Here is a 13,156-nt window from a genome sequence, read left to right on the forward strand (position 1 = left end):
AACTTGGAAAGAACTACACGAGGTAATGAAGAGGTAAATAGAACCAAGAGAACATTATGTACAGCTACAGATTTAATATTTGAATAACTTGTGAATGTTCAGCTCAGAAAATAAACTGAAAAGTGGAAACATGAGAAATATAATTATATATCATATATGCATGCATATATATATATATATATATAAACTGTTTCCTGGATGATGCCTTCTGTGAAGTGGGAAGGGGAGGAAGGAGCTGAGATCACTAGAAATCAATTCTATTAATAAAATTGTTTTACAGAAGAAAAACAACTGCTTGAACACATGGGTTGATGCAGACATGATTGGGGATGTAGACTCGAAAGACCAACCCAGTGCAACTATCAATAATATGTAAATAGGTGTTGATCGATGACACCTGTTAAAACCAGTGTAAATGTGCATCAGCTATGGGGGTGGGAGTTTTGGGGGGGGGGGTGAAGGAGAAAGTAAGGACATGAATCATGTAACCATGGAAAATTTTTCTAAAAAATAAAATTTTTAATGCAAAAAATAAAAAAATTAAATTGTTTTTAAATAGACAGCAAGTTTCTTAAGGGCAGGGACTATATCTTATAATTATTTTATACTTCTGCTCACTGTACCTACCACCCTGTTAAACATGTAGAAGATGCTCAATAAGTATTTTTGCTTGATTTGAATCTGAATCCTTCTGAGGTGGACTATTCTTGTCTCTGAATCATGAGCATAGTGATCAGATTTGAAATCCAAAGATTCAAGTTCAAATACCAACTCTGCCACTTACTTCTTGTATAACCTTTGGTAAGTCATTTATTTAATCACTCTGGGCCTCATTTTCTTTATCAGTAAAATGAAAGGTTAGCCTATTTTATCTTTTTTTCCTTCCTTTTTTTATTAATTAATTAATTAATTTATTTAGAATATTTTCCCAAGGTTACATGATTCATGTTCTTTCCCTCCCCTCTTTCCTCCTCTCTCCCTGAGTAGATGAGCAATTCCATTGAGTTATACATGTGTCATTGTTCAAAACCTATTTTTATATTAATATTTGCAATAGAGTGATCATTTAAAATTTTTTTAACTCTTACTTTCTGTATTAGAACAAATACTGTGTATTGGATCCAAGGGAGAAGAGTACCAGGGCCAGGCAATAGGGGTTAAGTGACTTTCCCAGGATCACACAGTTAAAAAGTGTCTGAGACAAGATTTGAACCCAGGACCACCCATCTGCAGGCCTGGATCTCAATCCACTGAGCCATCTAGCTGTCCTCTCTGGGTTTTTTTATTGACACAAAACCTAAATGTGACTCATTTTTCCCCAACCATTTAATTTTATAAACTAAATTCACTGAGCATTTCTGGAATACTGCTGTGCTGTACTGTTTGACCTCTAGACAGTTGTGAGGTTCTGATGTCTATAGAAATGAACTCAATGACAACCTATTTTGTAGGGTGGGACTAGTTGGTATAGTTCAATAAAAGTTCATCGTTTGGAAGATTACTTCAATCACATGGTTAGTCACAATGCTGCTAAATATTCCAAAAAAGGAATCTCCAGAATTCTTTTCATTACCCCAGTTGCTAGCCATAAAAAAGGGCATTATACAATCATGAATCATGAATTAGCATCAAGTAACACTCCTGGACTTTGGCATCATTTCTGCTCTGATTAGTTCATCTTGCATTTGGAAAAGTCACGTACTTTGTTGAGCTTGCTGATAAACGAGGCGAGTCTTTTAGTTCAGCACGGTATACCTACCACTTTCTCTATTATATTTATGATGTTAAAAAGGTATTTTAAGGTTTAGAATAAAGCAAAAAGGAAAAGACATATTGAGTTAAAGGAAAAGCGATTTCCAAAAGAATTAAAACGTGTTTAACTTCCATCTGGTTACTTAGTAGAGGATGGCAAATATTTATGTCAGAATAAAAATATTCATTGTCTTCTTTTCAAATTCAGCCTTTCTACATCTTATCCTGCCTACCCCTATAAGTCAGATAACAAATTAGTACAGAATAAAAGCACAGGATTTGGAGTCAAAGGAGTTGAGTTCAAATCCCAGCTCTGTTACTTGCTACCTGTGTGACATTTACCAAGTTACTAAAGCTTTCTGGTCCTGTTTTCTCATTTATAAATTGAGAGGTTTGAAGTAGGTATATTTATAAGGTCTCATTCAGCTCTAAAACTGTGGTCTAAAACTATGATGACACAGAACTCTGTCATAAATCTTGAGATTTCAATTTCATTGTAGATTCAAATTAGAGAAGAAGATAGAAGATAGAGAAGAAGACATGTGAAATTTACTCCAACACAATCTCTGATTTCAATTAGAACTGGAGACAGAAGAGAAAATGGAGAACCAACATCTCTTCTCTATAAGACACTTTCCCAAGTCTGCAGTCACAGTGTTATCTTTTAAAACAGCTGCTCACATGATGAAAACTTAACAGTGCTATAGACTGTGTGCAGTGTAGGAAAAGGTAGGAGGGAGAGTAGGTTACCTAAGGGGATGCTCCTATAGCCTAGAGTGAATCATTATGGAAATAGTGTAACACTGGGCTCTGGTTCTAGCTCTGCCATTAACCTAGCCTGTTCAGCCTTTGGGAAATGACATGACCTCTTTAGACTTATTTCCTACTCTGGAAAATGAGAGGGATGAACTAAGTCATCTTTAAGGCTGTTTTCATTCATAGTGATACAAGGCAGCTAGGTAGCACAGTGGATAGAGAGCCAAGACTAGAATTGGGAGGACCTGTATTCAAATCTAGCCTTGGGCATTTCCTAGCTGTATGATCCTGAGCAAGTCACTTAATCCCAGTTGCCTAACCATTGGTGCTCCTTTGTCTTAGAACTGATACTAAGCTAGATGGTAAAGTTTTGGCTTTTTTTTTAATCTAATGATTTCACGTGATTCTAGGCTCATCCTTAAACATAACCCCAAGAATGCCTAAAGAGATGCAATATTGGCAAGGTTCCACAAATCTGTAGTTCAAGGAGGTGTAGTCTTTCATTGGTGTGCAGTATTCAGAGCAACAATAAGTTGGAGGAAAAAGACTTGCCTTGCTCAGTCCTACTAACAAGTCATCATAAATACTTACTTCCTTATCCATGTTCTCCAGTAATCTCTTACTTGAATTTTTGACTAAATATTATCAAGATCTCTTAAATTTCCTTATATTTTTGCTTCAATGCTTTTATTCAATTCAACAAACTCTGATTAAACACTTACTGGTGCTTGAAAGCAATTGGATGTCATAATGGGTAGAGTGCTAGACTTCAAGTCAGGAAGGCCTCTGTTTGAATCCTGCTTCAGATGTTTACTGACTCCGTGATGTTTGGGCAAGTCACAATCTCTGTCTCAATTTTCTCAACTGGAAAATGGGGATAATAATAACACCTATCTTCCAGGGTTGTTGTATGATGTACAAATGATATGTCAAATGATGTAAAATGTATACTGTATTTCATAAGCTTTAAAACATTGTGTAAATGCTAGTTATTATTATGTGCAATGAATTATGTTAGCTGAAAGGTAGTCGGTAAAACATTTAAGTGCTTACTATATTCTAGGTGCTGTGTCACATGCTGGAACACCAAGACATGATCCCTGACCTCAAGGAGCTCATATTCTAATGCGGGAGACAACATGAAAACAATTATGTATCTAAAAGATATGTACAGGGCAAATGCAAGGAAATTTCAGAGGATAGACACTAATGATGACGAAAGCTGAGAAAGGTCTCCTACTCATAGAGGGACTTGAGATGAGACTTGCAGCCAAGAAAGTCAGTAGGTAGAGGGTAGGAGGGAGAGAGTTGTAGGTATGAAGGGCATTTAGTGGGAGGAACAGATAAAAAAAGGAAGGTCAGTGATAGGAGGTTTTTGTAAGTGAGGTGTCTGGACCCATGACTTCATTGATGTAGGAAACTCCCAGTGAGAAAAGTCCTAAAGTCTTAGTGAGAGGTTAAGTAGCTGGCCCAGAGACACAGAATCAGCTTTAGAATTTAAAATCAAATCTACCTGACTTGGAGGTGAGCTCCCTAACCTTTCCCACTATGCCTTGCTCCTTCTTACTAGGAATACAAAGATAAAAACAAAACCTTTCCATGCCTTACATTTCTTATTTTTACTGTTCAGTCATTCTAATGGTATCTGACTCATCATGGCACCATTTGGGATTTTCTTGGCAAAGATACTAGAGTGATTGCCATTTCCTCCTCTAGGTCATTTTACAGAAGAGAAAACTGAGGCAACAGGGTTAAGTGACTTGTCCAAGACTCCAGGTCCAGCACTCTATCCACAGAGCCACCTAGCTATCCCCAAACAGGTTGTTATTTTTTTTTTATCATATCCAACTCTTCATGAGTCCATTTGAGATTTTCTTGGCAACAATACTAGAGTGGTTTCCTATTTTCTTCTCTGGATCATTTTACAGATGAAGAAACTGAGTCAAACAGGGCTAAGTGATTTGCTCAGGGTCACAAAGCACTTAGTATCTGAGACCAACTTTGAACTTGGGAAGAGAAATCTTCCTAACTCCAGGTCTGTGTCACCTACTTGTCCTTAAGTTTCTTGTATCCTACTGGAATTTTGTCAAATGCACCATTATCTCCATGCTCCTTTCTCCCCAGCTATAACTTTAGGGATTATAATAGATCTTCTACCAACTTTATGGACTTCATGATGAGAATAAAATGAAGTCACTGAAGAAAAATAACCAAAAAATTTTAAGTACTGGGTTCCTTATATCTACTTAAAGATATTTAAATAAATGCAAATCTAAACTGATCTAGTTTTAAAGATTAATTGGGGTTGGGGAAATAATTTACATTACAGAAAGATTCACCACAGGACTCCTTCCAATATTGAGTTCCCTGTTGTTGTTTAATCATTTTTCAGTTGTGTCAAACCCTTAGTAGCCCCTTTTAAGAGTTTCTTGGCAAAAATACTAGAATGATTTGTCATTTCCTTCTCCAGATCATTTTACAGATGAGAAAACTGAGATAAACAGGATTAAGTGACTTGCTCAGGGTCACACAGCTAGTATCTGAGGTCAAACTTGAACTGACAGTCATAATGACTCAAAGCCTACGCCATCTAGCTGCCAGTGAGTTCCCTAACCACCCTGAATATGTGATTTTTTTTCAAATTATGTATAGAGCTATCTGTTCATATGTTGTATTCCTGCAGCATCCAGATCAAATGATATTTTAAAGTATTTAAAGTTTTTGTAAAGCCCTTAGCACAGTGCCTACCGCATAGCAGGCACTCAATGCCTATTCTTTTCCCTTCCCCTCCTGGTAGATGACAAGCTCCATGAAGTTAGGATTTATCTTTTGTCTTTGAATACCCAAGACCCAGAGCCTTACACACAATAAGCACTTAAATATTGAAATTATCAATGCTACAGACTGTGTGGATTATAGAAAAATGGTGGGGGGAGTGTTTCCCTTCATAGTAGCTCTTCCAGGTTCTCTCCAATGTTTTCCAAACTATCTGAAGTTTTTCCTTTTCTTTTTTGAGACTCTCACTATCTTGTCCAGACTGGAAGTGAAGCAGCTACTCATGGGCCAGTACTGAACCTCACACAAGCTTTGACCTGATCCATTTCTTACTTGGGCTAGTTCACTCCTCACTAAAAAGTTTTGTGTTCCTCCCCCTCCAAAAAAAAAAGTAATCCTCGGGACTCACCACATTATGCTGTACCTAGTATGGGCACCTGATCTGTTTGAGTTCTATTGCAGCTCAAAGCTCCAGAGCTCAAATGATCCCCTAGCCTCAGCCCCCCCCCCCCAGTAGAATGGACTACATGTATAAGCCACCATGCCCAGTCTGAAGTTGAATCTCATTAGTGGTAGGTTTCCTAAAGTCAAGGATTAGATTTTGTGCCTCTTGTGACCCAGTCACTAAAAGCAGGTTTCACTGGTGCCAAAGGTAGACTTTAGGTAAAATTTGTACTCAGATAGAAGTACCCTAAAGTGGAGATTCTCAACTTTTTTTCCTTTTCTGGCCTCATGAACTCCATTGGAAGTCTTCTGAAGCCTATTGACCCATTCTCAGAATAATGTTTTAAATACAAAAAAAAATTACAAAGGAAAGTTATATTGTCATGTAGTAATCAAGATTTTTTTTCAAAATAGCAAGTTCATGGAAGCCAGATAAAGAACCCCTGCCTAGACTAGTCCATTGGTGAAGTTATTAGTCTCTAATTGATTAAAATTTAGAATTAAAAGGAATCTAAAGGTTATCTAGCCCAAGCCTTCCTACACACACACACACACACACACACACATACGAAGTCTTAAAGATAAAGAATCAGATGCACAGAATGATTAAGTGACATACAAGATCAACACTAAGTGACAAAGGCAGGATTAGAACCCAGGTCATCTGAGTCCAAATCCAGTGGTCTTTCCATTAAAGCAGAATGCTTCTATAATTCTACCAGAAATAAACTCTACAGAATAGAATATACCACTAGAGAAAGTTGGGAGGGAGTGCTCTTCTATGGGATATCATCAATATCACTCTAAAATGCCCCAGTGACTTATCATTAGCAACCAGTCTCTCCCCTAGAAATGCAGTGAATAAGAAATTCAGGACTGGCCTTGTGAATAAAATTTGGATACTTTCAGATTTCTCTCCTCTTGACAATCAAAATGAAATGAAGAAAGATGGTGCAAGCATGCACTGCCACAAAGATTGTGTTTTTGGATTTGTTTGTTGATAACCTACCTCTGATATTCAGGGCTTCAGACTTTTTCTCTTTTTTTATATTCTCTTCAGGTTCATTCTGGATGTTCAGGGAATCACCTGCATTCAAAGAAGAAACCTTGTGTTGTGTATAATTCTACAAACAAAAAGAATCAAGGGACTCAAAAACAATTTTTAAACCCTTATCAGATTAGCAGTGTCCCCTTTATCCTCCCTATCCACAGATGCACCCACGTAGGCACAAAAAGCCTCCCTCTACTACAAACAGAACAGATCTGGTTGGCCTTGTGATCAGCTGTGGACTTTGTTCATTCTTCCATTCAAGTTAAAACCAATTCAAAAGAAACATTGGTTTAAATTTAAAAAAAAAAAAAAAAAAAAAAAAAAAAAGAGCCCCTCCCTAGCCCCTTAGACCTGAGGAAAGAAGGAAGAAAAGATTGTCTCATAAATTACATGAAAATAAAGGAGAATGCTATTGTCTGAAATTTTGAGTGTGTGTGAGAATGATATCGATGGAGAATAATGGTAATAACAAAAATATGGAATAAAGCAAAATTTAAATTGACTTGAGGGAAGTAAAATGGATAAGGAAGAGTCAAGAAATGAATGGGAGTTGGGGAGAGGCTAGGAGGAAGGGGAGAAAGGCAAAGGAAAAGGCTGAATAGGAAGAAGAAAAGAAAGGTAAGCTATCCAGAGGATGCAACTGAAAGGCACCTGCTTCACTGGGCTGCAGAGCCGCCGCTTTCTCCTCCTTCGGAGGGCTGGAGGCCACCCTAAGAGTGAGGGTCGAATCTGAACCCGGTACTACAGCAGGTGGTCCAGACGGCTGCATCTGCTGCGTTCTAACTGCATCCAGGGCAGCAGAGGGTTCCCTTTTGCTGCCACTCAGACGTCGCCGGCGGCGGCGGCTACGGCAAGTGAACCAGGAACAATCCTGGAAAATCAGCAAACCCACCACGTTGACCGCCAGTCCCAAGGCCCCTACGATGAGCACTAGCTTTGGATCATCAATACGCTCTGGACGGACCAGGCGCAGAATGGCCTCCACGAAGATGGTGAAGCAGAGGGCCGTGAGAAAGACTGCGTTGCTCAGTGCCCCCACCACCTCCGCTCGGCTGTAGCCATAGGTTGCCCGGGCGCCTCTGGTGTGGCGGCGAGCGATAAAACCGGCGCTGATCCCCACGCAGAGCGAGATGAGATCCGACAGCATGTTGAAAGAGTCGGAGATTAAGGCGATGGAATTGCCCAGGTAGCCGGACACCAGCTCCGCCACGAAGAAGCCGGTGGTGAGCACCAGCATGAAGATCAACCTGCATGTCTTGCCTGAGTAGCGCCCCATCTCCTCTGAAGCCCTGGGGCGGGGAAGAGGATCGTTGACTTTCTAGCTGCAGCTGAGCTCAATTGTGTTCACCATGCCTACCCACCGCAGCTGGGGATTCCCTGCAGCGCACAGCGCAGCGTCGCCTTTTGGAGAGGGACTCCCTGAGTGCGCACCGTCCTGGATGGCGAGTCGCGTACGCCGGGGCCTCTGCAACAAGTGCGGTCAAAGACCCTGGCTGAAACAGCTTCGTCTACTCTGCTCTCGGGTTTTCAGCAGCCAGCACTGCCCTTTGGCTTTTTTATAAAGGCTGAGAAGAGCGCCCCTAGCCTCCAAAGGAGCAGAGTCTAAAGGAGTGGCACCAGAGGCTGCTACATACAATTAGACGACCTCCCATTACCCTTTCACTCTATTACCGTGACAGTGGTGAGGAAACTGAAGGTTAGAGTGCTTACGCCTGCTTATAACTGCCTCATGTCCCAGAGAGCTAGTTTTAGAGGCAGGATCTGAACCTCTGTCTCCGGACTTCAACTCCTTTCCACTGCACTGCTGTGCCTCTTAAGCTATGACAGAAGAAAAGAAGAAAGAGAAATAAAAGAAGGAAAAGACAGCAGACAGACAGACACAGAGAGACAGACGCTTATTAATGCATTTTTATGCATAAAAAGAAAGCAAAGCCAGAAAAAATCTACAGACAAGGAGAACAATTCTGAAAGTTATTTCTGGAACTTATTATGTACTTAAAAGGCAAGCTGTATATAATAGATGTTCATAGATTTATGTTAATCCTCTTATCTTCTATTTTGTACATAGAAGTGCTCGTTTTATTTCATAGTTTAGAACTAGAATTTCTTAAAGATCTCTCCCCAACCCAATGGCATATTAACTACCCTTCACTATACCTCAAAATTTATCTCAAATAAAACATCAGGTTCTCTCCTTCACTTATATGTAAAAATTGAATGAACTTTGATGACAATAGTCCAGCCCCTGGCTAGAATCTTTCTTCCTTTATCTCCATGTAAGGCAATCAATTGTCCTTCCTTTCTTTTGTTCCCTAAAGGATATAGAAAACCCCAAGTTCTTCAGTTCATTGGAAAACCCCCTTCAAGGTGCATTTTTTTTAAACACTTACCTTCCGTCTTGGAGTCAATACTGAGTACTGGCTCCAAAGCAGAAGAGTGGTAAGGGTAGGCTATGGGGGTCAAGTGACTTGCCCAGGGTCACACAGCTGGGAAGTGTCTGAGGCCAGATTTGAACCTAGGACCTTCTGGCTCTCAATCCACTGAGCTACCCAGCTGCCCACAAGGTGCATTTTCCCCAGAGACAATGTTCTCAGAGTTTCAGAACTCTGTGTGATATTATATGCATGACTTTGTGTGGTGGCCTTTAGAGCACTGTCTTCCTTGTCCTGATTAAAGACTTGTTCTAACTGCATTGGTGGTTCTGTGTTTTTCAAGCTTGACAGTTTCCACACAAGGCCGTGTTTTCCATCATTTAGGGCATTAACTGGAAGCTGGGTGACTGTATCTTGGAAATATTGCAAATGAAATTATTGTTCAGGTATGGGTTGGACTAGATGATTTCTGAGGTTCTTTCTGGCTTTGAGATTCTATGATTACATGAAATAAAAATGTCTTAGAGACTAGTTATGGGCTTGGAGGGAACATACAATGTATATGTACGAAATTGCTATTGAATAGGAAACTACCAAATAAAATACAGAGAGGGACTACATCAGAAAACTGTGTCCTCTTTGCCTCTGACCTCCTATTTGTTCAATTCCTCCACCAACTCACAAATAGTTAATAGATGATTAATATATTAATAATCAAGTCAATAGCATGAAAAAACAGAATACTGTTTGTAGCTTACTTGATACAGACTAACATTCACTACTGCTAATTGTACTTCTGTCATTAAGTACTGGAAGAAAAACACAAGACCTAAGTCACTGCTTAGTCACTCAACTTGCCCAGTTATCAGGAACTATATCAGAGACCAGATGGTAGGGTGGTGGTGGGAAAGCTATTTGCCAAGTAAAAGGGGGCCTCCAGGTTTCTTGCATGCCTTCAGGCTAAGATTGTACAGCACAGTTCCCTCCCAGGCCAGAGAGATAGGACATCTTTGACACTCATTTAATTTTTTAATAAATAATAAATAGAACTTAAGTTGTCTTGGTAACTTCTTAGAAATTGGAATAATGGGCACTGGAGAAGGACAAATGCTGATAGATAGAATTAATTTGTACTGAGCATAGAGTCCACAAATGTTTTAATGTGGGATTCATTGATTGAATTAAATCTTATCAAGATTAGTTATCATTAATTGGTCACTCATTTGTATAAGTTGTTTTCCTTTGTTTCAGACCAGTAGCATCACAGGGTGATGTCTTGATGTGCCCAGGAATTGGATTTAAGTGAGGCAGAATTGCACAAAGTTGTCAGCCTCACACTCACTTCCAAAGTCATCAAAGTCCAGTGGCAAAACAAAAGTCAGGACTGATATGATGGCCCTGATGTAGGTGATGACTTTGGCATCCCAGAAGTCTGACCAAACTCAAAGGGTTCTACAACACTAACTTCAGCTCCCTTCATGACCCCTGGAACAAATTGTTCTCATCTGACCATTCAGCTTTGGGAAGTCTTCACATGCTTGGGGTAGAAGACATCACCCTAACTCATTGACGGGATTTAAGGCCAGATCTTTTTAATAGCACAGAAGAAAAGGTTTCAGTTACAGAAGTTTAGACCAGCACCTCCAGCTATAGACCAGACAATCTCCCCCAGGTGACCCCCCTGGGGACTTCCAAATCATCATGACCAAAAATGAACTTATTACTTCTAAATATTCTTTGCAATTGGCTATTTGTATCAGCAGCACAACCATTCAAGCTGTCTCTCATGTTTAAAACCTTGGAATTATCTTAGTCTTCCACTTCCAGCATTTATCAGATCTAATCAGTTACCATGCCCTATTAATCCTACCTCAGAGGTCTCACACTATTTCCACTGCCACCACTCTAGTATGGGATCTGTGTGTCATATCTCCCCTAATAATCTATGAGTTGCAGGAGAACAGAGACTAACTGAAACCTTTTCTTCTGTACTATTAAAAAGATCATTCTAAATAAATAACTAAAACTAAACTAAACTAAACTCTCCCTCTGGGTCCCATTCTAAATCAGAATCTGTTGCATTATTAGTAGCAAAGGAAATCCCTGACATTTTTCTAAGTAGCATTTTTTTATCTTTCCTTTTTTATGTGTGAAAGAAATTTTATTTTACCAATTACATGTAATAACAATTTTCTACATAATTACATGTAATAACAATTTTCTACACAACATTTCTGAAGTTGTATGATCCAAATTGTCTCCCTTTCTCCCTTCCCTCCCCCTTCCCAGAGGTGGTAAGAGCAATTTGATCTGCATTTTATATATATATATATATGTATATATATGTGTGTGTGTGTGTGTTTATATATTATAATGCACAACATATTTCCATATTATTCATTTTTAAAGGAATAATCACATAAAGCCAAAACTCCAATATAGAAATCCAAATAAGCTAAAGTGAAAAATAGTATGCTTTGATCTGTATTCTGACTCCAATAGCAGTTTTCATCTTTTAAAGAATTTGAAGATCAAGCATAATCTTATTTGCTCCTCACAACTACCCCACTATATATACATATAGGCAGACTTTTTTTTTCCACAAAAGAGGAAAACTTGAAATAGAGATCAAGTAATTTACCTCATATAAAAAAAAAAAAGTTTATGGTGAAGCCAGTATTAGAAGAGATGGTGAGGTCATGCTTTATGAGGATTGGTCTAAGAATTAGAGATATTTAGCTTGGGGAAGAGAGAGATGGGGAATACATAATTGTTTTCAACAATTTGAAGAACTGTCATGTATAAAAGGAATAAGGCTTCTTTTGTTCATTTATATTATAGAACTATGAAGAATGGATGAAAATGACAAGGAAGAAAATTTAGACTTGCTGTTACATAAAATTTCCTTATAAGTGAAGCAGTATAAGAACAGAAAGGGCTGTGTTGGGAAATATGGGGTTCTCCTTCATTAGAAGCTTTGTTAAACATAGGCCAGATGACTACTTTAGGGAATGCCCTGGTGGATATTCTTTTTCAGTGTCTACATTACACTACAGCAAATGTTTCATCCTCGGCATGCACCCCTGTACTTCTCTGTTTGCAGCCACGTGTCATTGAAAATGGCTACGTGTGTCAGTGCTGACAGGAGTGTCATAGGTTTGCCATCACTGCTCTAGGTGGAATTGAGCACTGATGGAATAGAGCTCTGGTGATGTTCAGGCATACTCATTTTTGGGGGGGTTACAAAAAGTAAGGGGGGAAGCAGTCTGACAAGTTAGGTAACCATCACAAGATGCACACTGCGGGATCCTAAAACAATATATGTAACTAACGCCCCATATCAGGAGCACATATGGCCTAAGGCATATGAGTTTGTCTGATAGCTATGTTAATTGATTGTTGTTGGTAAAACAAATTTGACAAGGTTAAGTACCGAACTAAGGGCATAGAACTTAGCTTGGCAAAAATAAGCACATAGCTCATAAGCATGGTTTTTTAGTACCCCTAAAATATAATCAAGGTTTCTACATGATGGACTGCTACAATAAGTATTTATTAAATTACCTGCTATGTAGGTATGGTTCCAAGGACTGTCCTAAATGCTTAGGATATCAAGATAAAGTACAGTCCTTGTTCTCAAGGAGCTCACCATCCTAATGGAGGATCTAACATGCAAACATACATGGGGAATCAAGATACATACAGGATAAATTGGATATAATTAACAGAAGAAAAGTACTAGAAAAAAAGAGGGATTGGGAAAGACTTCCTCTAGAAGATGAGATTTTAGTTGGGATGTGAAGGAAGCCAGGAGATACAAGAGAAAAGAAGTGAGGAGGGGGAAGAGTTCCAGATGTGAAGGATATAAAGGATAGTAAGTGAAAATGCCTAGAGTTAGGGGATGGAATGTGAACAGGAGGAAAAGCAAGGAGGTCAGTGCCATTGGACCACAGAGTATGTGTGGGGTGAGGGGTTGATGTAAAGTGAAAGAAGACCAAAAGTTATG

General features: G+C 39.1%; 1 protein-coding gene across 1 annotated transcript in view; it reads right to left on the minus strand.

Annotated features, from left to right (window-relative positions):
- SLC30A10 (solute carrier family 30 member 10) overlaps nt 1–8,054 on the minus strand; it is a 13,466-nt gene extending 5,412 nt beyond the window's left edge. Inside the window, exons 1-2 of the mRNA XM_044674648.1 lie at nt 7,430–8,054; nt 6,737–6,814 (exon numbers count right to left, since the gene is read on the minus strand). Of these exons, the coding sequence (XP_044530583.1) occupies nt 6,737–6,814; nt 7,430–8,054 (703 nt within the window). The remainder of the gene's footprint in view (nt 1–6,736; nt 6,815–7,429) is intronic.
- Nucleotides 8,055–13,156: the final 5,102 nt, after the last annotated feature.

Source organism: Gracilinanus agilis, chromosome 4 (genome assembly GCF_016433145.1).
Source record: "Gracilinanus agilis isolate LMUSP501 chromosome 4, AgileGrace, whole genome shotgun sequence".
NCBI classification, from domain to species: domain Eukaryota; kingdom Metazoa; phylum Chordata; class Mammalia; order Didelphimorphia; family Didelphidae; genus Gracilinanus; species Gracilinanus agilis.